Below are 21141 nucleotides of genomic sequence, written 5' to 3'. Positions count from 1 at the left end.
AACTAAGACCTGATGCAGTCAAATACACAAATACTTTTTAAAAAGGAACTCTGCCTACATTTGCTTAGAGCATACTACCATAATATCTCTTCACTCATTTGATGCTCAGAAAAGCCTTGGGAAGCAGAAAGTATCATGATCTCCATTTCAGGGATGAAGAACAGTGAAGCTCAGAGAGATGGAATAAATGGACAGATCCAGCTCACACAGGTAGCAAGTGACAAAGCCAGAAGTCGAGGTTCATCCCACCCCTGTGCTTGTTCAGTTTGACTCTTCCAGACTAGCTGCACCTCTGACCAAGGCACATTTGTGAAAAACAAAGTAAAAAAAAAAAAAAAAAAAAAACCCAAAATTCACTTCAGTTACCTGATGTCAAATGTGACAAGGGATTTTAAGAGTGGGTGGCTGAAACCAGTACTTCAAATAAAACTGTTTCAGTTATGTGTAATTTTATTCAACCCCCAGCACAAGGACCAACATAAGGGACTGCAATTAGCTTTAGATGTTGCATGAGGAGAGGAAAAGGAGGGTGACACCCGGAGAAAGGTCAAAGAAAGGAAACTAGAGATCAGATTGGAAAGAATAGCACACTAAACACACAGTCCAAATTAACAACCCCCGCAGTATTTTCTCTGTAAAACCAGCATGCACTGTATGGTGATTACCCTGTTAGAGAAATGAATGAAAACAGTCATTTCCTCCATGCTACTTGTTTCGCCCACGCCCGGCTAAAAAGGAAGAGAATTCTCAACACGATATTAACTTGCTCACAGTGTCCGTGGTCCTCCATCTTCCAAAAAAATATGTCCCTTTCACAGCCCAGGGACTACAGTAACAGTTCTTGCTTTGGGGGATAATACATAAAACTGGTTATTTAAAACACTGATTCCAACTGTAACAGCTAATAATAGCAGCTAATATTTACTGAGCACATATTAGAATCAGGTATTGTTTTAATGTTTTGAATTTTTAAAATGATATTCTGATGTAGGTTCTATTATTGGGAGGGCAACTATATAATCAATTGTCCAAATAAGGATACCTTGGGGAATGAATAGGGCATCTATTAACAACTGTGCCAGGCATGAGCACAGGCTAGAGATGTTGGACACCCCATCATCTGGGCCATCTTACAGATGAAGACTCAAAGAACAGAAAGGTTAAATTGCCTGTCCTGTGTAACACAGCTAGTAATGGGAGGAGCCAGGGTTCAAGCCGGGCCATCTGGTTCCAGGCTCCCACTCAGCCACTCAGCCATGTGCCCCTTATGAGCTGATGTGGTATATTTTTAAAGAAATAATTCCACTGTTCCAGTTTGAACAGCATAAGCCCTTCCATATTTCACAAGTTCACTGCAAGAAAATGCCTAGGCCCAAGGGAAACTGAGTTGAGAGTTCATATTTTTAAAAAATAAAGACATTCATCAGCTTCGGGGTAGAGCTGAAATAACGCCCCCATTAGATGTGGCTTCTCCAAATGTGCTTCTCTCAGCACAGGGCATCTGCTTCTTTCACTTAAGAATAAATAGACATTTAAAGTAGCAACACTTACCACCTAAACAGACATCCACATACAGAGGATGCCTTCAGTAGTTTCTCTGGCTCAAATCCCCTGGGGTTTGGGGATCTCAATCTCAACCTCATACCATGGAAAAACCTGTTTCATTTCATAGACCTACTTTGTAAGGTCTCATCTTCCCTTGTGTATTACTAGAAAAGTTTTCAAATACCTCCAAGGGAAAAGCATGCCTCAGAAATAAAGTGATAACAAGGAAATCCAACATCCTCCTTTCATTACAGACTAAATGACAAGTGCCATGAGATCTCAGCAAGTCACAATGTCAGGTGCATAGAAAGTGTCTTTATGTAAACACACAATAGCATGTCGATTTGCTTCTTTTTTTCTAATATTTTGTCATTTATTTATTTGTTTGGCTATGCTGGGCCTTAGTTGCAGCATGCGGAATCTTGGTAGTTGGGGCATGTAGGATCTTTTTGTTGTGACATGCAAACTCTTAGCTGTGGCAAGTGGGAGCTAGTTCCCTGACCAGGGATCAAACTCAGGCCCCCTGCATTGGGACTGCAGAGTGTTAGCCACTGGACCAGCAGGCAAGTCCCCTGGTCTTGCTTCCTAAGGCAACATGATATTGGTCTATTTCCCATTATCCCTTTTCTTGAGTCCCTCATGACATCACTGTCCATTGCACTTACAGTTCTTTCTGCCTCTTCCCTCAGCCTTCACACTCCATTTAGTGGCTCTGTCAAATGACAAGCCCCCAGCCAGCCTGAAAGATCACACCCCCCTCCTCCACCTTCCATCACTGTCTCTCCTCCTACCCTATATGTCTCCCTTCTTCCTTGCTGTTGTAGCAAAACACCAATATTTGGTCTTTGTCCCCAGTTCCTGCCTCAGAGCTCCTGAGATCCTTGGAAGAGAAAGACGAGAATCTTTCTTTCGTTGCCTCTTCTGAGTTGTATACTTTAAATTAAGCCCAGCAATCATAAGTAAAGTGTTTTCCTAAGTTTTGTGAGTTGTCCTAGTAAATTACCAAGCCTGAGCAAAGGGATCATCTGAACCGCCAAATTCGCATTCTGCCAGGCAGAAGTGTGGGGAGCCTGGGTACCCCATTTTCAGCTGGTATATGAAGCACTGGAAGACTTGTAGGATTGTGTTCATAATCTGTGGTGTCTGTGATGACTCCAGGAGTAAGCGTCAGAACTGGACTGAATCTCTGGACACCCAGCTCATGTTAGAGATAAATTACATATTTGGTATCAGATAAAACACACACATGTGGTGTCAAAACGGTACAAGAAAAAATGAAATACACTAACACTTACTACTGGTGACAAATTACAAATTGCTTTCCTTCTCCTAATAGGGCAGGCACCTTGACACCACAGACTTTGCTCTATTCCCTGCTTTATCATTTGAGCCTTAAACAGTGGCTGAGACTATAGATGTCGATTTATTTGAACCAGTGGATGTATGCCTTGTGCTTACGTTTCTATATGATTGCTCTTGGTCAAAAAGTAGAGACTCAACAAAAAAGGGGGGAAAGGTTAGAATGAAAAATAAGATGGTAGAGACCCCTGTGATACAATAGGAAATTACATATTTGGTCTTTGTACTGATTCTCCAGAGTGACTTGTGTCTACTGTGTGCTGATAAGATGACTGGTAGCTGGGGAGCCCTAGGTAAATTCTGGATGGGCCCTGGTCAGGCAGAGAGACCTAGGCATGATTATCAAGTTGGAACATTTAGCTCCACCCCTTGATCTCTGCGGGCTTCCCTTGTGTCTCAGCTGGTAAAGAATCCGCCTGCAATGTGGGAGACCTGGGTTCGATCCCTGAGTCAGGAAGATCCCCCAGAGAAGGGAAAGGCTACCCACTCCCATATTCTGGCCTGAAGAATTCCAAGGACTGTATAATCCATGGGGTCACAAAGAGTCAGACATGACTGAGCAACTTTCACTTTCTTTCACAGATCTCCGGGGAGGGTAGGGGTTCTGGTGATTGGACCTAACCACCAATGGCCAAGGGTTTAATCTATTATACCTACGTAACGAGACCTCCATAAAACAACCAAACAATGGGATCTGAAGAGCCTGAGTTGGTGGACACATCTATGTACTGGGAGGGTGGTACACCCCACATTCACAGGGATAGAAGTTCCTGTGTGTAGGACTCTCCTGGACCCCACACTGTGTATCTCTTCATCTGGCTGTTCACTGGTATCCTTTATTATAAACCCGTGATAGTAAGTAAAGGGATCTGGATGGTTCTAGCATATTACCAAATTTGAAAGGAGGACACTGTGGGAACTCCTGACTTAGCAGCCACCTCAGACAGAAGCGCAAGCACCCAGAGCACCCAGTACTCGGACTGGCATCTTAAAGTGGGGGCAGACTTGTGGGACTGAGCCCTTAAACCTTGGAGTCTGTGCTGACTCCAGGTGGTTAGCGTCAGACTGAACTGAACAAAAGATATCCAGATGGTGTCCAGGGAGTTGGCGTGGAAAAAAGTTACACATCTGGTGTCAGAAGTGCTGTGGCATTTTTCACAGAACTAAAATAAATTTCTTTTTAATTTATACAGAAACACAAAGGCTCTGAACAGCCAAAACAATCTAGAAAAGGAAGAAGGGAGCTGGAGGAATCATACTCCCTGACTTTAGATTATACTTCAAGGCTACAGTAATCAGAACAGTATGGTGCTGGCACAAAAACAGACATGCAGTTCAATGGAACAAGACAGAGAACCCAGAAATACAACCACACTTACATAGGCAATTGATCTATGACAAAGGCAAGAATACATTGAACAAAAGACAATCTCTTCAATAAGTGGCGGACAGCTAACATGTAAAACAATGCAAATGATGTGAGTGACAAGGGATTAATTGCCAAAATATACAAATAGTTCATACAGCTCAATATATTTAAAGAAAAAAGAACCCAACCAAAAAGTGGGTAGAAGATCTAAACAGATACTTCTCCAAAGGAGATATATATATATATGGTAAAAGACATATGAAAAGATGGTCAACATCGTTAATTATTAGAGAAATGCAAACCAAAGCTATGATGCAGTAGAATGGCCTCACACCATCCAGAATGGCCATCATCAAAAAGTTTGCAAATAATAAATGCTGGAGAGGGTGTGGAGAAAAATGAACCCTCCGACATTGTTGGTGGAAATGTAAATTGGTGCAGCCACTACAGAGAACAGTGTGGAGGTTCCTTAAAAAACTAAAAATAGAGCCATCTTATGATTCACCAACCCCAATGATCCAACACATACTCGCTGGTATGTATCTAGAGAAAACTGTAATTTGAAAAAATACACTCGGAATTCCCTGGTGGTCTAGTGGTTAGGACTCTGCTTTCACTGTTGTGGGTCTGGGTTCAATTCCTGGTGGGGAACTAAGATCCCACAAACTGCGTGGCAAATAAATAAATAAAGCCAAGTTAAAGATTTCAGGATTTACAGAAGACTTTTTTAAAAAGAAAAAAAAAAAAAATTACACCCCAATGTTCATAACAGCACTATTTCCAACAGTCAAGATATGGAATGAACCTAAAAGCCCATTAACAGATGCATGGATAAAGAAGATGTGATACATACACACGTATTACTCAGCCATAATAAAGAGTTAAATAATGCCATTTGCAGCACAATGAATAGACCTAGACATTATCATACTAAGTGAAGTAAGTCAAACAGAGAAAGACAAATGATATCATTTCTGTGTGGAATCTTAAAAAAAAAAAAGATACAAATGAACTTATATACAAAACAGAAACAGACTCACAGACATAGAAAACAAATTTATGGTTACCAAAGTGGAAAGCAGGAGGAGGAATAAATGAACAGTTTACAATTAACACAGACACACTACTCTATGTAAAACAGAAAATCAATAGGGACCTACTGTATAGCACAGAGAACTAGACTCAATATTTCATAATAACCTATTATATAAGGGGAAAGAATCTGAAAAAGAATATATATATATATGTAGCTGAATCAGTTTGCTGTACACATGAAACTAACACAATATTGTAAATCAACTATATTTCAATTTTTAAAACTAAAATGAAATACTTGTTAAAAAATTCTGCGGGGCATATATCCAGAAGTAGCATTGTAGGATCACAGGGTTCTATTTTTAACATTCTGAAGAACCACTATGTTGTTTTCCTAAGAAGTTGCATCATTTTTTTTAATAGCAGTCATCCTTGTGGGTAAGAGGTGCCCAAGGACCTCAGCTTCTACAGTCACTCTATCCAACTTTTCGCGAGGAAGGAAAGAGAGGAGAAAAAGCAGCAAAGTCCCAGGAAAATGGTTAACACTATGACTTCTACAATGGTAGATACATATGTTTTATTTGAGATATGGATCATAAAAATTGTGAAAATCCATGGTAGTTTTTCAACACAAAGGCCATAAAATAACTAAATGCTAAAAACCCATCAACCTAAACACAGAGGAAGCAACTATTAAGAGAAAATAAGTAACACACTGGATTTCCACAACCAAGAACTAACTTTCTCATCATCTGCTGATAGCATACATTGCTAAACAGAATTTGTCATCTAATAATGCAGGTAGTTCTTTAATTTCAGAAAGCTTAATATGCTAACATACTACACAAAAGAGCATGCACAGTCTATCCAATCCTGAAGAGGTTGGTTCTGAAGAACAGAGAAATCAGTTTATTTCATCCTAAACAAGGCATAGTATATAGATGTTGTTGTTAAATTGCTAAGTTGTGTTCCGACCCTTTGTGATCTTATAGACTGTAGCCCACCAGGCTCCTCTGTCCATGGGATTTCCCAGGCACAAATACTGGGGCAGGTTGCCATTTCCTCCTCGAGAGGATCTTCTTGACTCAGGGATTTAACCCACGTCTCCTACACTGGCAGGTAGATTCTTTACCACTGAGTTACTTGGGAAGCCCTTATGGTACACAGTAGCATCATCCTAAAGAAAGGTGACTTCTGGGTCAGTGAAAGTGTACCCAAGATCAGAGGGTACAGACTGCATCTGCTGAAAGGTCTACTCCACAGTCACTCACTTGCTTCTCTCCGAATGATTCTGTGAAACTGTTCAGTCCTGGCTGCAAACAGATATGGCTCTAAAGCATTTGAGAAGTGAGAAAACCAGTTTATAGTCTTCATAAGGATTTTGTTTATCACATTCTCTTATACTCACAATCTTCAGTGACAACTCATTAGCAAGTTATGAGAAAGTATAAGCAATTAGTTTATACCAAATCATACTTCTGGTTAAACATTTTCTGCAAAGAATACTTGATTACTTCCATGATTTTACTTCGTATACTGTGAAAGTAGACAAGTGCTAAGTGCCCAATTCTGTAAGTTCTGTCACTTCATTAGAAGCAGTGTTTACTTTTTTTAGTGTGTATAAAGCAGAAACTGTCCACAGAAAGAAGTGTACAGTTGTGTGCTACCGAATGTCATATCTTGTTTCCATATCCCTAAAAAGGTCCAGAATAAGTATCTTTCATGAATTAGATTTCAGAGTGAGCTGTCATTTCATAGCTCAATGAAATTTTCATTGCATATTAAAAACTAGTCATGATTAAGATTTATCAAGTGTTTACTACATACCACTCACTACACTAAATAATTTCTTTGTGGTATCTCATTGAAATCTCTCCGTCTCTCCACAAGGGGTACTGTTATTTCTCACTTACTGATGGGGAAGCTGAATGAGGATTTAAGTGACTTGCTCCAGCTTAATCAGCTGGTAGGTGACTAAGATAGGAATTCAGGTCCAACTCCCAAACTGCCTGAAGTTAACCATCATGTTAAACTTCCTCCTCACATATAATTAAAGACATGACCACATATATGTAATTACATGCATTTGCTTGACTCCTTCACATCTGCAGGCTCCAGAGGGCAAAGGGATAATGTCTGTGGGATTCCCAGAACCCAGCTCATAAGTCTGGCATTCAGTAGATTGCCAATAAACTTTGCTGAATGAATAAAAGCATATATTTATATAAAAATCACACATATGGATAGGAATATACCTATATTATAAATATATTCACATATCCACATGAAAATCCTCCCCAGAAAAACCTGATGTAAAAGATAATCAGACTGTTCTATTTCTTCTCTTCTCAATAACATGGTTTAATTTCCAGATCCTTAGGGAAAGAACAAATGAGTCACACTACGGCATAGGGAAAGACATGAAAGGTGAAGCTATAGAAAGGGAAAATGACACCAAATTATTTCACAATTCATTAAGAGGCTAAATGTTCAGTGCAAAAACTGACTTGCCAAATCAATAATTTTTAAGAACAATTTAGTGGAAGGAAATAAGAGATTAAGAAGGTAAAAAGGCCAGGAAATTGATTTAAAATCTCAAGATATAAAAAAACCATAAGCATATAAAAAACCATACTGCCTCTCACTTGTTTTTGGAAGAAGCCAAGTATGACTCAAGTACGAAACAAGTATGACTCAGCAATTCATATCTCTTTAAATTATCTTTCAGAGTTACCACACTTCCTGAAATTCCTGACTTAACGTGTGCAGTCTGTGGTAAAATACTACAAGGAAGTAAGCAGCCCTTCAAGTTCTGCATCTCAAATAACATCTGGACACCAGCCAAGACTGTACGAGCTTCAAGATCAGAAGACCTGGGATTTCATCTTGACTCTGCAAACCAAATTCAAAATCTGGGGCAAAGCCAGAACCTCTCTCCACTCTATGAATTATCATAAGAAATGACACTAAGACCACCTGCCTCCTTTTGCACAATCATCAATATTCTGCAGGTATGAGAAACATAGAAGGGTCTCTGAGAAAGAGGAAGGGAGACAGAGCACTCTGAGCTCTCTGAGGAGAAAAAAAACAAATATAAATGTGAAGGATAAGGACTTTGACTTGGCTCCTCACACAAGCACTAGGTGGCCTTGGGAACAAGTCATGCTGTGGACAAGGGTCTGAGGCACACCTGTTCTTCTGTAACCCAAACATGTTTCATTGTAAGGCTCTAGAAAGCCAGTGTAGGGAAGGGCTTGGGGGACCAGCTCCAGATTGACAGGGAACACACGTTTTCTTCCCAATGTGTAATGATTCCATCTCTGGTTTAGGAGTGCTGTGGTCAAAGTATTTATGACTATAGGCTACTGTATATGAGAAATTGTAAAGAAGAGAATTATTCTGTGTACCGGAATATACACATATATTAACCTTTGTTGACTGTCAAGCATGATGAGATAGAGGCCTTGGCTGAAAATGTTAAGCATAAATTAGGGGCTGTGATACTGGGGGAGTGCTGGGGGATTCACATAAAAAAATAATCTGTCCAGGGAGGCTAAAGTAGGAAGAACATGGGAAGGGAGGGTCACGGAGGTAGAAGATGGGATGCCAAGCCCGATGGAGAGGATCTGGCTCTGCATACAGCACGTAAGCTTCTGGCTGTCAATTCATACTTCAAACCACACCAGGAACAGAGAAGAAAAACCTTAGGCAACTGACCCGTAATGGAGGCCTCCTGACACTTAAAATCTGGTGAGTACCCCCTCTGACCAGAAACGCTGCTCAGACCTGGCCTGTCAACTGTAGACCCAAATAAATAAGGGAACCAAGTGACAGAGACCCTGTCAGCTCTCCACCCTCCCTTCCCTCTGTTCCCTTCCAGTTAAACAGAGGTGCAGGGAAGGAATAAGCAAATCTGAAGGGGAGCCAAAAAAACCTGGGTTTTGGTTCTGATTTCCTAAGCATCAGTGAGGCAAAAGCTTCCTAGTACCATGGAAGGAGGGCTTCCCTGGTAGCGTAGCAGTAAAGAGCCTGCCTGCAATGTAGGAGACATGGGTTTGATCCCTAGGTTGGAAAGATCCCCTGGAGAAGGGCATGGCAACCCACTTCAGTATTCTTGCCTGGAGAATCCCATGGAGAGAGGAGCCTGCCAGGCTACAGTCCATGGGGCCGCAAAGAGTCGGACACAAGTGAAGTGACTTAGCATGCACACACCATGGAAGGAAACATAATTAGGGATTCTGAAAATCAAACTCTTTGTAGACAAGGATGGTGTGATGTTTATATCTGCCCCTAGCCCAGAGCAAGTGCTCTGCTGCTGCTGCTGCTAAGTTACTTCAGTCGTGTCCGACTCTGTGCGACCCCAGAGACGGCAGCCCACCAGGCTTCCCCGTCCCTGGGATTCTCCAGGCAAGAACACTGGAGTGGGTTGCCATTTCCTTCTCCAATGCATAAAAGTGAAAAGTGAAAGTGAAGTCGCTCAGTAGTGTCCGACTCTAGCAACCTCATGGACTGCAGCCTCCCAGGCTCCTCCATCCATGGGATTTTCCACGCAAAAGTACTGGAGTGGGGTGCCACTGCCTTCTCCGAGCAAGTGCTCAGTAAATGCTTATTAACAAATAAAATGGAAGAAAAGAACACAATTTGGTCTAACAAGTAATAGGGCATGCTGAAGGGGAAAGGATTTTCAAAAAGGATGTTTTGACTGAGATGTGCTTGGAAAGTAATTAGCTCTCTTTTACTGTGTGGCAGATACAGGACCACATGCTTGAATTTCTTGTGAATCCTCAGAACAACCCAACGTCCTTAAATTTTCCTGTTACTCCCACTTTATAGACAAAGAAACAAAATCAAAAGATGTCACCCCTTTCTCCTAAGGCCACCTTGCCATCAAAGGGCAGAACTAGAATGTGGAACAACGGAGTGTGAATCATTTTAAAACCTGTCCTCTTAAGCACATTCCAACAGCTTCTTCATCCTACTACTTCATCCCACTTCATCCTACTTCCCAAGCCAGCACCAGACCCCAGGGCTGTTGTCCAGACTGACTGTGTCCTGGGAATGACTTGCTACATCCCTAGCAACATTTACAGATGAAGCAGGAAGCCAGACAAGGGCAAGATGACTCACCCAAGGCCCCTGGACATTTTCAAGCTAAATCTCAGGTGAAATTCCAGGCTATTGACCTCTGCTTTCATCACCAAGCCATGGTTCTGTCATTCAGCACAGCTGGAAGAATGTGACAGAGGACGGCAAATAAGCACATGAGCAAACTCTCTGCCTGTAATGTTTCTGTTATAACCCCAACCGGCGATGCTGCCCTTCTGTTACCCCTATCGTAGAGCAGATGTCTCTCCCCTCCCAGAAGTGCTCTACATTGTGAAACAGAGTTCATAAAGCCCTTTCACTGAGCATGCCAAATGAAGGAAGACGATTCACCAGTCACTCTCCTAAGCTCCTAATTGGTCAGCTAACGGAAATTCTTTACACAGCTCAGTTGTGCCCATAAGGATGGGAAAAATACACTGCAGCAAAATCAGAAGAAAGAAACACACCCCCTCACTGCTTTTACTGTGAGTATGAAAAGGTAAGACACTCTGGGACTGAAGGGCAAGCAGAGGGCAGGTATGGCTTTGGGGCTTTACTTCAAGAAACTGAAGCTGTTGTTGTTTAGTTGCTAAGTCGTGTCTGACTCTTTGTGACCCCATGGGCTGTAGCCTGCCAGGCTCCTCTGTCCATGGGATTTCCCAGACAAGAATACTGGAGTGGGTTGCCATTCCCTTCTCCAAGGGATCCGAAAGCAGCAGGGTAAAGGATGAAAATCCTTCCTCTGCTGACCATGAATTCCTCACGAGGCCACACCCTGGCCTTCCTGTGTTTGGATGCCAAGGACCTGGCACACAGCTGCTGCCACCCTTCCTAAGGCCACCTCCTCAGAAAAGCCTTCTCAGCTCCAACCAGCAGAGAACAGAGCTCAACGAGGCCCATCACAACCACATCAGCAGCAACTCTTTTTCTGAAGATTTATTTATTTAGCTTTGACTGCGCTGGGTCTTTGTTGCTGGGAGGGTTTTTCTCTAGTTGTAGCAAGTGGGTGGGGGGCTACTCTCTACTTGCAGTATATGGACTTCTCATTGCAGTGGCTTCTCTGGTTGCAGAGCACAGGCTCTAGGGCACCTGGGCTTCAGTAGTTGCAACACGCAGGCTCTAGAGCATAGGCACAGTGATGGTGGTGCATAGGGTTAGCAGCTCTGCAGTATGTGGGATCTTTCTTGACCTGAGATCAAACGGGGGTCTCATCCACTGCAAGAGAGATTTTTAACCACTGGACCACCAGGGAAGTCCCAGCAGCAACTGTGACCACAGCACATCTTGATTTACCTGATCGCCACCTCTCCCTAGACTAGACATTCCCTAACAGCAAGGCTATCTCGTGCATCTTTGAATCCCTGAGAGCCAACACAGCCCCACAACACAGTAAGTTCTCAGGAAATGCGGGCTGAGCCCATGGCTGTAGGGCTCTGCCATCAGCCTCGTCTCATTTATGCAGCTATTGATAACAACAACAACAAAAAAAACAGCTGAACTGGTTGATTCTAGTAGGTTGTAAGGGAAAACCACTACCATAAATGACAGGACTGATAGTCACAATGAAGTCTGTAAGCTGCCTCTCAAGGCTGAAACTGATTTAAAAAAAAAAAAAATTGAATTTGATGGAAAGAAGAGATAGGCTCTTCATTACATTTCAAAATAGGGCCACTAAGATAAGATTCAAAACAGTTTAAAAACTACCTATAAATAAATGCATAAAACACAGCTGTATAATAATAATATTTAAAGAGACTCAGCCTAAAGTCAATAAACATGGGGGGCAAAGTGTGTGTGCTAAGTCGCTCAGTCGTGTCCGACTTTTGTGACCCTATGGACTGCTGCCCGCTAGGCTCCTCTGTCCCATGAATTCTCCAGGCAAGAATACTAGAGGGGGTTACCATGACCTCCTCCAGGGGATCTTCCCACCCCAGGAATTTAACCCAGGTCTCCCCGATTGCAGGCAGATTCTTTACCACCTGAGCTACCAGGAAAGCCCAAGAATACTGGAGTGGGTAGCCTATCCCTTCTCCATGGGGTTTTCCCAACCCAGGAATTGAATTGGGGTCTCCCCACTCCGGTACTCTTGCCTGGAAAATCCCATGGATGGAGGAGCCTGGTGGGCTGCAGTCCATGGGGTCGCTAAGAGTCGGACACGACTGAGCGACTTCACTTTCACTTTTCACTTTCATGCATTGGAGAAGGAGATGGCAACCCACTCCAGTATTCTTGCCTGGAGAATCCCAGGGACAGGGGAGCCTGGTGGGCTGCCGTCTATGGGGTCGCACAGAGTTGGACACGACTGAAGCGACTTAGCAGCAGCAGCAGCAGCTCCCACACTGCAGGCAAATTCTTTACCGTCTGAGCTACCAGGGAAGCCAGGAGAAAAAGAGGAAGTACTCTTTGGCTACTGCAAGCTTATGAGAGGTCAACGGTGAGATGCTGCTCTTCCTGTTGCTGCTGCAACTGCACGTGATAGTGAGAGGCCACGTGGCAGAAGGGGGACAGAACCAGCAACGTTGAAAACCAAAGCCGGATGTACCATATGCTTGCTCTTTGCCAAATGTTGGTCTAAGTAGCTACCAACACTCTCAATCACAGCAACTCTGTCCCCACTGATGAAAGAAGCAAACCTGAGTCCCAGAGTAGTTAAGTGACTTGCCCAGGGTCACATGTTAACCACAGTGACAGCAACAAAATTCAAAAACCCTCGACTGGATTCCACTGGTGCAGCCTTTAATGGCTACCACAGTCTGAGACCCAATGACAGAGAAGGAGGGAAAAGGACTGCTGCACTATCATTTGCATCTATCAGGGAATATAGATAGAATGCTGTGTACATTTCTGGATGCTCATGTAGAAAAGGGGACTTTTTTCCCACCCATATTATACAGAGGACTGTAACCCCAGTTGCCCTGGATTAGAATCCAAGTTATTCCAGGTGCAAGTGAAAGGATGGGGATGTTCATCTAGAAAGAGAAAGATGAGGGGGCACAGGCTGTGAAAGTTTTTGGTGGGGGGTCTGAAAAGCTTGCATGCACAAGACAGAAGCCATGTTCTGTGTCCTCACCAACTGTGCAATGACAACCGGTGAGCTGAAGCTCTGGGGGTGAAAATATTCGGTTGGCCGTGGAAGAACATCAAACAGTGGGCACATCTGATGACACAACTAGATGCCCTAGGTATCAGAGCGTTCTCGGGCCCAGGACGTTTGAAGCTCAAGGGTGCAGGACCACACGTGTCACTAGGATCAAAACAGGGGTCCTACAGTGGTAGGGGCTGCAGTTTTTCATTTCCCACCAAGATCCACTGGTCCTCCAAACTAAGAGAGGGGGCCACGATATATCTGGGTGTCCCGCTCTGTCTGCTCAGGAGTCAAGAGTTATAACATGAGACTCGAGGTAATATTATGAACAAACACAGCATTTTTACCACCTTTGAAATAGCAACTGGAATTAGCATTCACTCTTTTCAAGCAAGAAGCATGTGTCTGGATACTGTGTTTGAAAATTCGTTTACAGGATCTAAATATCTGAGCCATATATACTCAAGCTTATTTCCTCTGTTTCTCAACAGTTTTTTGTGGTTGTTGAATGACCAACCTTGCTCCACAACCACAAAGAAAAGTGGCTATAGATCAACATCAGCTGTTCCTCTGGAACAATTTCCATCTTCCACTAGGGAGAAGAAGATGAAATTCTTTTCATAAACATGGCCTCAAGGGATTGATGTTGTTTGATCACTCTGCTTTTCCTTTGGGACTTACTAAGTATAATTTACAACCATAGTAATTTATTATCAAGTTTAAGTCAACTTCCTTAATATTTTCATGTCTTTTTCATTTTGAACACCAGGTTACTTTTCCATCAAACTGATTTATTCTAAACTGTCCTCATTGAAAATACGTGAATAAAGGGTCTCATGTGAGATAAAAATCCTTAACCAACTTCTCTGTGCACTACTACCTACAAGTGGAATTCCAGGAATGTGAGCTGCGCTGAATAGGCTGCCAAGGGGGCAGCTGATGGGTGAGACAGTCTCAACTCAGGAAGATGTGATATTTACTGTCTCTTGCCAGGCTTAGACAAGGCCAGTCTCATGCCATAGGCAGAGGAGGTCTGGGAAACAGGCTAAGCAGGAGTCTAACATTTCTGATGCACAAAATTCATTGATTCATATAGTGGTATGTGGCCAGAGGAGGCATTATTGGGACAAGGAACAAATAAATGCAGAATTTAGAGGATGGACAAATTCAAGTCCAAGTTCCAAGTCCAATCACCCAATGGCAAAAACAGGACTGACCATGAGGCACCTGCCAATATGTGGTCCATTTTGACCTCAGGTCAGAGGTTGGCACGTGTCCTGTGTGACAGGCAAGGGTCAGAGGTGTGTTCTTCAAAACATGCAGAGTGCAAACTCCAAACCACAACCAGCACAACAGGAGGGCTTATGTTTTCTCTGGTCAGTTCCACACCACAACACCGCAGCCTTGCAAAACAACACATTTCCCAAAATGTCTAGAGCTATATGATCTAACTGAACAGTCAAACTCCACATTGACAAAAACAGAACAAACAGAATCTCTGGCTAATAGCATCTGACAAGCATCAGGGATTCATTCAGAGGAGGAATACTTTTTGGGAAACTTTATTCCCAATGGACTCTAATGAGCCACAAAGCAAGATTTTCATTGTAAGGATGACTACGTGATATGTTAACAAAAGGTAAGGATAGGAAGCATATTAGGCATTCATTATTTATAAACATCATTTTCTCCTCCTCTGCTCCCAAAGGCCAACATTTCTTGTTAATTCTGCTGAATAGAAGCATATATTTGTATGTGTGCAGTTGTTCAGTCGTGTTCAACTCTTTTGCAACCCCATGGACTGCAGCCCACCAGGCTCCTCTGTCAATGGGACTTTCCAGGCAAGAATACTGGAGTGGGTTGCCATTTCCTCCTCTAGGGGATATGCCCAACCCAGAGATAGAACCCACGTCTTTTGCACTGGCAGCTGGATTCTTTACCACTGACCCACCTGGGAAGCCCGAAAAGAAGCATATAATCTTCCAATTACGTAGCAAAAAATAATTAAGAAAAAGAAAAAGTAAATCACTAGCACAATAGTACTTTTGGGGTCTAAAGTTATATTTTCACATGCAACATTATCAGATCTAACTTGCCAACAATTTCATGAGATAGGTATAATTATTCCCAATTTGTATATAAGGGAACTTAAGGTATGTCCTAACCTTAGAGAGATTCCTTTAAGATCAACTGGTAGAGCTAAAATCCACATTACTTTGACTAATTCTAAGGCTATATTTCTTTCCCTTAGGACAGAAAAAAAGCTGCCCAAATGAAACTGTGTACCTTAAGTGAGAGTGGCAAAGATATTACAGATTACTCTATCCTTTTGTATCACCAGTGAACCAGAGTACCATGGTACCCCGGGTATGGTACTAGGGTAGTGAAGTAAGGATGTAGGTGTGGGAAATCAGGATGCTAGATAAGTGCTATATAGTCTTTGACTGAAAGCACCACACTTCTGGGGGATTGCCATGTGGCTCAGTGGTAAAGAATCTGCTTGCCAGTGCGAGATGTGTGAGCTCGACCTCTGGGTCAGGAAGATCCCCTGGAGGAGAAAATGGCAACCCATTCCACTATTCTTGCCTGGGAAATCCCATGGACAGAGGAGTCTGGAGGGCTACAGTTCATGGGGTTACAAAGAGTCAGACAAGACTGAGCGACTAAGCATACAAGTACCACCACACACTTCCAGAGATTAATCTGGGTTTCTAGGTAAAGTAACTACAAAGGAAAACACACACACACACATACAAATTACTTCTTAATTGGGTTAAAAAAGTAGCATCAGCGGCCACACTCTGGATTGCACCTGTGTAGAAAGACAGGCTGTCAACTTAAGCAGTTTCGAAAATTACACACATGCATGCATGGACACTCCCCAGAACCTTCTACCAGGCAAGACCAAACTGACCCTCACTCCATATGGCCAAATACCTCCGCCTCTCCTAGGATTTTGTGTACAAAGCATACAAGGTGTTACTAGCCAATAAAATAAACACTAATGATTAACTTTTGCTCCCTGGAAGTCACTGAACAAGAAAAAGGTATTCCCTGAATAGCCTCTGCCTACAGAGCACTGACTGTTCCCAAGTTCCCCAAAGAAGCTTGAAAAGTATTTGCCATTATGAGTTAGTCTTGGAGCTAAAATATACACATGACACTGAAGAGGTCCGTTTCTGGGTTGAAATGTTTACTTTGGTTCAAAACTTACCCTGAAAATATATGTTTTTAACTAGCTTTTGCTTTTGAAACACCTCCAGTATGAACAGTGATCAAACTCTCTTTGATTCGATTCTAGGTATCTGGAACTGGCTTTATTACAGGACCAAGTTCTTTGCTAGGCGCTGGAGACACACAGCCCTTAGGGAAGAAAGGCAGATAAATTAAGACCTTGAAGAGAAATGGGAGTTTAAACCAGCTCAGGTGAGAACTATCAAGAGCTGTGAGGAACTGCTGAGCTCAAATCCCAGACTGAAGACAAGGCCAGAGAGGTGAGCTTATTTTCCCAGAGGTCAGCTGATTCCAGCTGCAGCAAGTGTAATACTGAGAAGCTGAACAGAACTTTGCATAGACTCATGGGCCCCAAGGAAACAATTGGAGCTTAGGGCCTTCATGGTGGCTCAGCTGGTAAAGAATCTGCCTGCAATGCAGGAGACCTGGGTTTGATCCCTGGATTGGGAAGATCCCCTGGAGAAGGGAAAGGCTACCCACTCCAGTATTTTGGCTTGGAGAATTTCATGGACTATACAGCCCATGGGGTCGCAAAGAATCGGACACAACTGAGCAACTTTCACAGGGCCCTCCAAGGAAGAAGAGTCGTGGAAACCCCCTAGCCCACTGGCTGGCACCCTGAGGAGCTATATACATCTAGCCCTCACAAGGACTGAAGCTGAGCTTCAAATCACCTCAATTACTGGCTAGAATAGCTAATATGATATGTAAGTTTCCAGAAGCAAAGATAAGCCTGCTCTAGAGAGAGATTCCACTCTCCAGATCTCAAACAATCTCTACAGTTTATCTCACACAATGTCTGGTACTCAATCAAAAATACTGAAGCATATGAGAAAATAAGATGTAACCAAAACCCAAGAACGGCACACAACAGAAGCTGGTCAACTGAGTGGCATGCTATGAGAGTTATCAGACACAGACTTCAATATATGATGACTAAATATAAACTCATATATAAAGAATGGATAAACAACAATATAGCACAGGGTACTGTATTCACTATCCTGTGATAACCATAATGGAAAAGAATATGAAAAAGAATGTGTGTATATGAATATATATAAAGTATGCATATATACACATATATAAAAAGAATATATGTGTATATATATACATAAACTGAATCAGTAGGCTGTACAGTGGAAATTAATATATTGTAAATCAATTCTACTTCAATAAAATAAGAAAAAAATACATATATACGTAATGACTAAAAAACCACAGTGAGATAGCACTATACACAGACCAGAACAGCTTAAATTAAAAATACCGACAAATATCAAGTGTTGATAGAGTAGTTTTTGTTCTATCTCTTTGGTTAAAAGAAATACAGTAAATACAATAAGCTGTCAGTATATGTTAAATCGTAATGCCAGATACATAGGTCTCTGTTATGCTATTTTCTGAACTTTTGTAACGTTTCAAAATGAAATGTTGAAAGGAAGAAAAAGCTGTGGTCACTGAGTGATCAGCAACAGTTAAATTATTTTAGCCTTCAGAAGTCATGTTCAAGAGTCTGTACTTCATTTATTCTTTAAACAGAGGAGTGAGAGCATTAACCGTATTCTCTATAAAGATCATTCCAGCTGCAACAGAGCAGAAAGAATGAAGCCAGGGAGCCCAACTGGGAGGCTGATGTGGTAACACAGAGAGGCAACAGTGGCGCTGTCAAGATTTGAATGATAGAGTCTGAGTTTGCAAGGGAATTGGGGTTCAGTCCTCCAAACTGGTGAATTTAATCCCAGTCAAACCAGGAAGCAAATAAGGCCTCTGTGAAAGAAACCTACAAGGCTAATGATTTATAGAGCAAAGACAACATCCAAGATCAGAGCCTGGGACTGTGAAAACAAGAATATATGGATTTTTCTGTAAATCCTTAGAAGCAACACAAGCAATTATAAAACTGAAAGCTAATAAGCACTCAGCTCGACAACAGATGGTCACAGAAATACATTCACAACTTGCCAGAATTTTGAAGCCTTGTGCACCCTTTCCAAACATGCAGATGCTTTCATCTAAGGGGAGAAAAAAATTCTATTTCTGCTTCTGACAGCAAACGCCAAGTCACATTGTGCCAGTAGAGAATGGCGTCTCCCAACCTCAAACCCACCGAAAATTTCACAATCTTACTCTCACGTTAGAGAGATGGGTTGCCTTTGACCACTAATTCCACCAGCCCTGCCAAGGAAACCAAAGAGGAAATGACCATTTCTGAAGAACTCAGCTTTTTAATCTGCCCCCCAAAAAGGAGATTTCTGTCTATAGATTATTCATGAGCAACTCATGTGTTATTCTGTGAAGAAAAAACAAGCATATCACATAAATTTATGCCTAAATTCTGAAAAAAAAGAAGGCCGGAGGCACAGAGTCTGAAAATTTCTTCAACTACTCTGAGCTGTTTAACCTTTCACTGAGAAGAGATCAAAGAATTAATTGTCTTTATCACTACCTTTTGTAAGTTTTCAAGAGGTTAAGGTTATTAAGTTCCCAGTCTAGCTAGTTTGGGTATAAATATATATTCCTGGATCTGACTTATGAATGTCTAGTTTGCTAGAGATAGGATTTTTAAATGGCATTTCCCCCCCCAATCTGTTCACACAAGAAATACTCAGACATGTTCTTTTTAAAGGAAGTACTTCCCACTCACACACCTAATTCTTATAGTGTCTAAATCATTATATATGCTGAGAGAGCTTGGCTTTAGAGGCAGAGTAGCCCACTAGCTGCAATCAATAGTCCTCCCGTGCCAGAGAAGGTAAAATTTAACTTAGTTTTGCTACATTCCCAAGGTTTATGAACTGACATACTGTGGAGTTCAGGAAATAATCACCAAATGACTCAACTTCCTGATTCAGCATTCACCCAGAAAACATCCTTCTCATTTTCTCCAAACAATGTTCTTCAATCAAAATTTCAGCCAATGAAAACTCAGGCAATTAGCAGCACAATAAATACCATCTACCAGATCTCACTAGTTATTAACAAACATTAATGAATTTTCCTAGTTATTTATATATCTCATTACTTTGATCACATTTATGAGGCTGAATATAATTTCTAAAGTTATAGGCAGATTTCCTCAAATCATTATCACCAAAACGATCCAGCAGCATACAAAATGTCCACGGACATTTCTACACAATGCCTTAAGGTTGGGGAAAAAAAAAAAAAGATGTGCTTAATATTCCTTGGGGAAATTCCAAGATTAATTTCAATAGTACATAAATAGCCAAAACACACGAAATTCCTACCATAATCTGCCCAAAGGATGGGTGTAACCTTTTCATAATACATATTCTGAGACTAATACTCACTGGGTTAATCGTTTCTTCAGCAGAATGGTGAACAGTCCACCAGTCTGAAGTCCACTCCCAGGCGTTCCCTACTATATTGTATAAGCCATAACCATTGGGAGGAAAGGCGTCAACCTGAAAATTAAAAAAAGGGGGAAATGTTGTCAATCTACTCACCTTGTCTAGAAAGCCTCTTTAGTATAAAAATGCACAAAGACCTCTTACTTCAAAGTATGAATATGAATTTTCATTCCAACAGTGAAAATACAATCTGGCCAATATAAAAAAAACAGAGGAAGATATTTTTCAGCTTTGAGTTCTCAAAGGGAGTTCAGAAACCTAAGAAGAGTTTATGTTACATGGTAAGAAAGTCAATGAAATAATTTTTAATAGAGAGACTAGTATTGATCACAAGTCAAATCTGTATCTCATTGAGAAGTGGCAAGTAAATTATCTGCAGACCTTCAGAAGCATAAGAGAAACAGAATTATACCCAGTATCAGTCTTGTCATCACAGCTGAGCTCTGCTGGCCACAACATCTTTAGGCACAGAGAGACTTCAAGCCAATTCTGTCCTTTCCACCAGCCCCCTCCAACTCACCAGCTTATCTTTAAGCCTGAGTCATTATTGTCAAAACACTGATGGGACTTCTTATTACAGAGAAACTGTGAATTCATTATCAAGTGCTATCTATAAAACAAAGAAAGTTTGCAATCCCTGGGACCTGCAAGTATGAGTTAAGCTGCATGGGCTCTTCAGCCAGCAATTACATCACGTTCAAAGGTAGATCAGACAGTCTGCCACATAGTTATGTCACAGACATGATACCAAAGTGCAAAGCTTGTGTACAAAGGAAGGTGGGGAGGAGGACCAGAGAAAAACCTTTGACTGAATAGTAAATGCATACAGAACAAGTTTTGCTATTTTAGGGACTCAGAACTTTTTCCTAACATATTTTACAAGAAATGCTCATACATGAAGGAAACTTTTATTTTTTAAGTGAAAAAAATATTAATTTATCGTTGAGATTCTTTTTAAAAAATCTTTTTGTAAGTTCATGTTTTTTCTCAATTAATGAAGTAGAACTAAAAGGAATAAAATTAATTTCCTACTTGGCTTCAGAAGGTTTTAGATC

The 21141-nt window shown here is 41.6% G+C and overlaps 1 protein-coding gene across 5 annotated transcripts in view; it reads right to left on the bottom strand.

Moving 5' to 3' along the window:
• Positions 1-21141, bottom strand: part of SUMF1 (sulfatase modifying factor 1) — a 93804-nt gene that overhangs the window by 27244 nt on the left and 45419 nt on the right. For 4 of the 5 annotated variants that reach the window (XM_086366631.1, XM_086366633.1, XM_086366636.1 and 1 more), the window contains one exon: positions 20027-20140. The exons of the other annotated variant lie outside the window; for it this stretch is intronic. In XM_086366631.1, the coding sequence (XP_086222757.1) occupies positions 20027-20140 (114 nt within the window). The remainder of the gene's footprint in view (positions 1-20026; positions 20141-21141) is intronic. 5 annotated transcript variants of the gene reach the window in all.

This window comes from Bos grunniens, chromosome 22 (genome assembly GCF_055505025.1).
Source record: "Bos grunniens cultivar Pamir isolate PY7600 chromosome 22, Bosgru_T2T1.0, whole genome shotgun sequence".
Classification (NCBI taxonomy): domain Eukaryota; kingdom Metazoa; phylum Chordata; class Mammalia; order Artiodactyla; family Bovidae; genus Bos; species Bos grunniens.
This window is presented reverse-complemented; position numbering and strand designations above follow the sequence as displayed.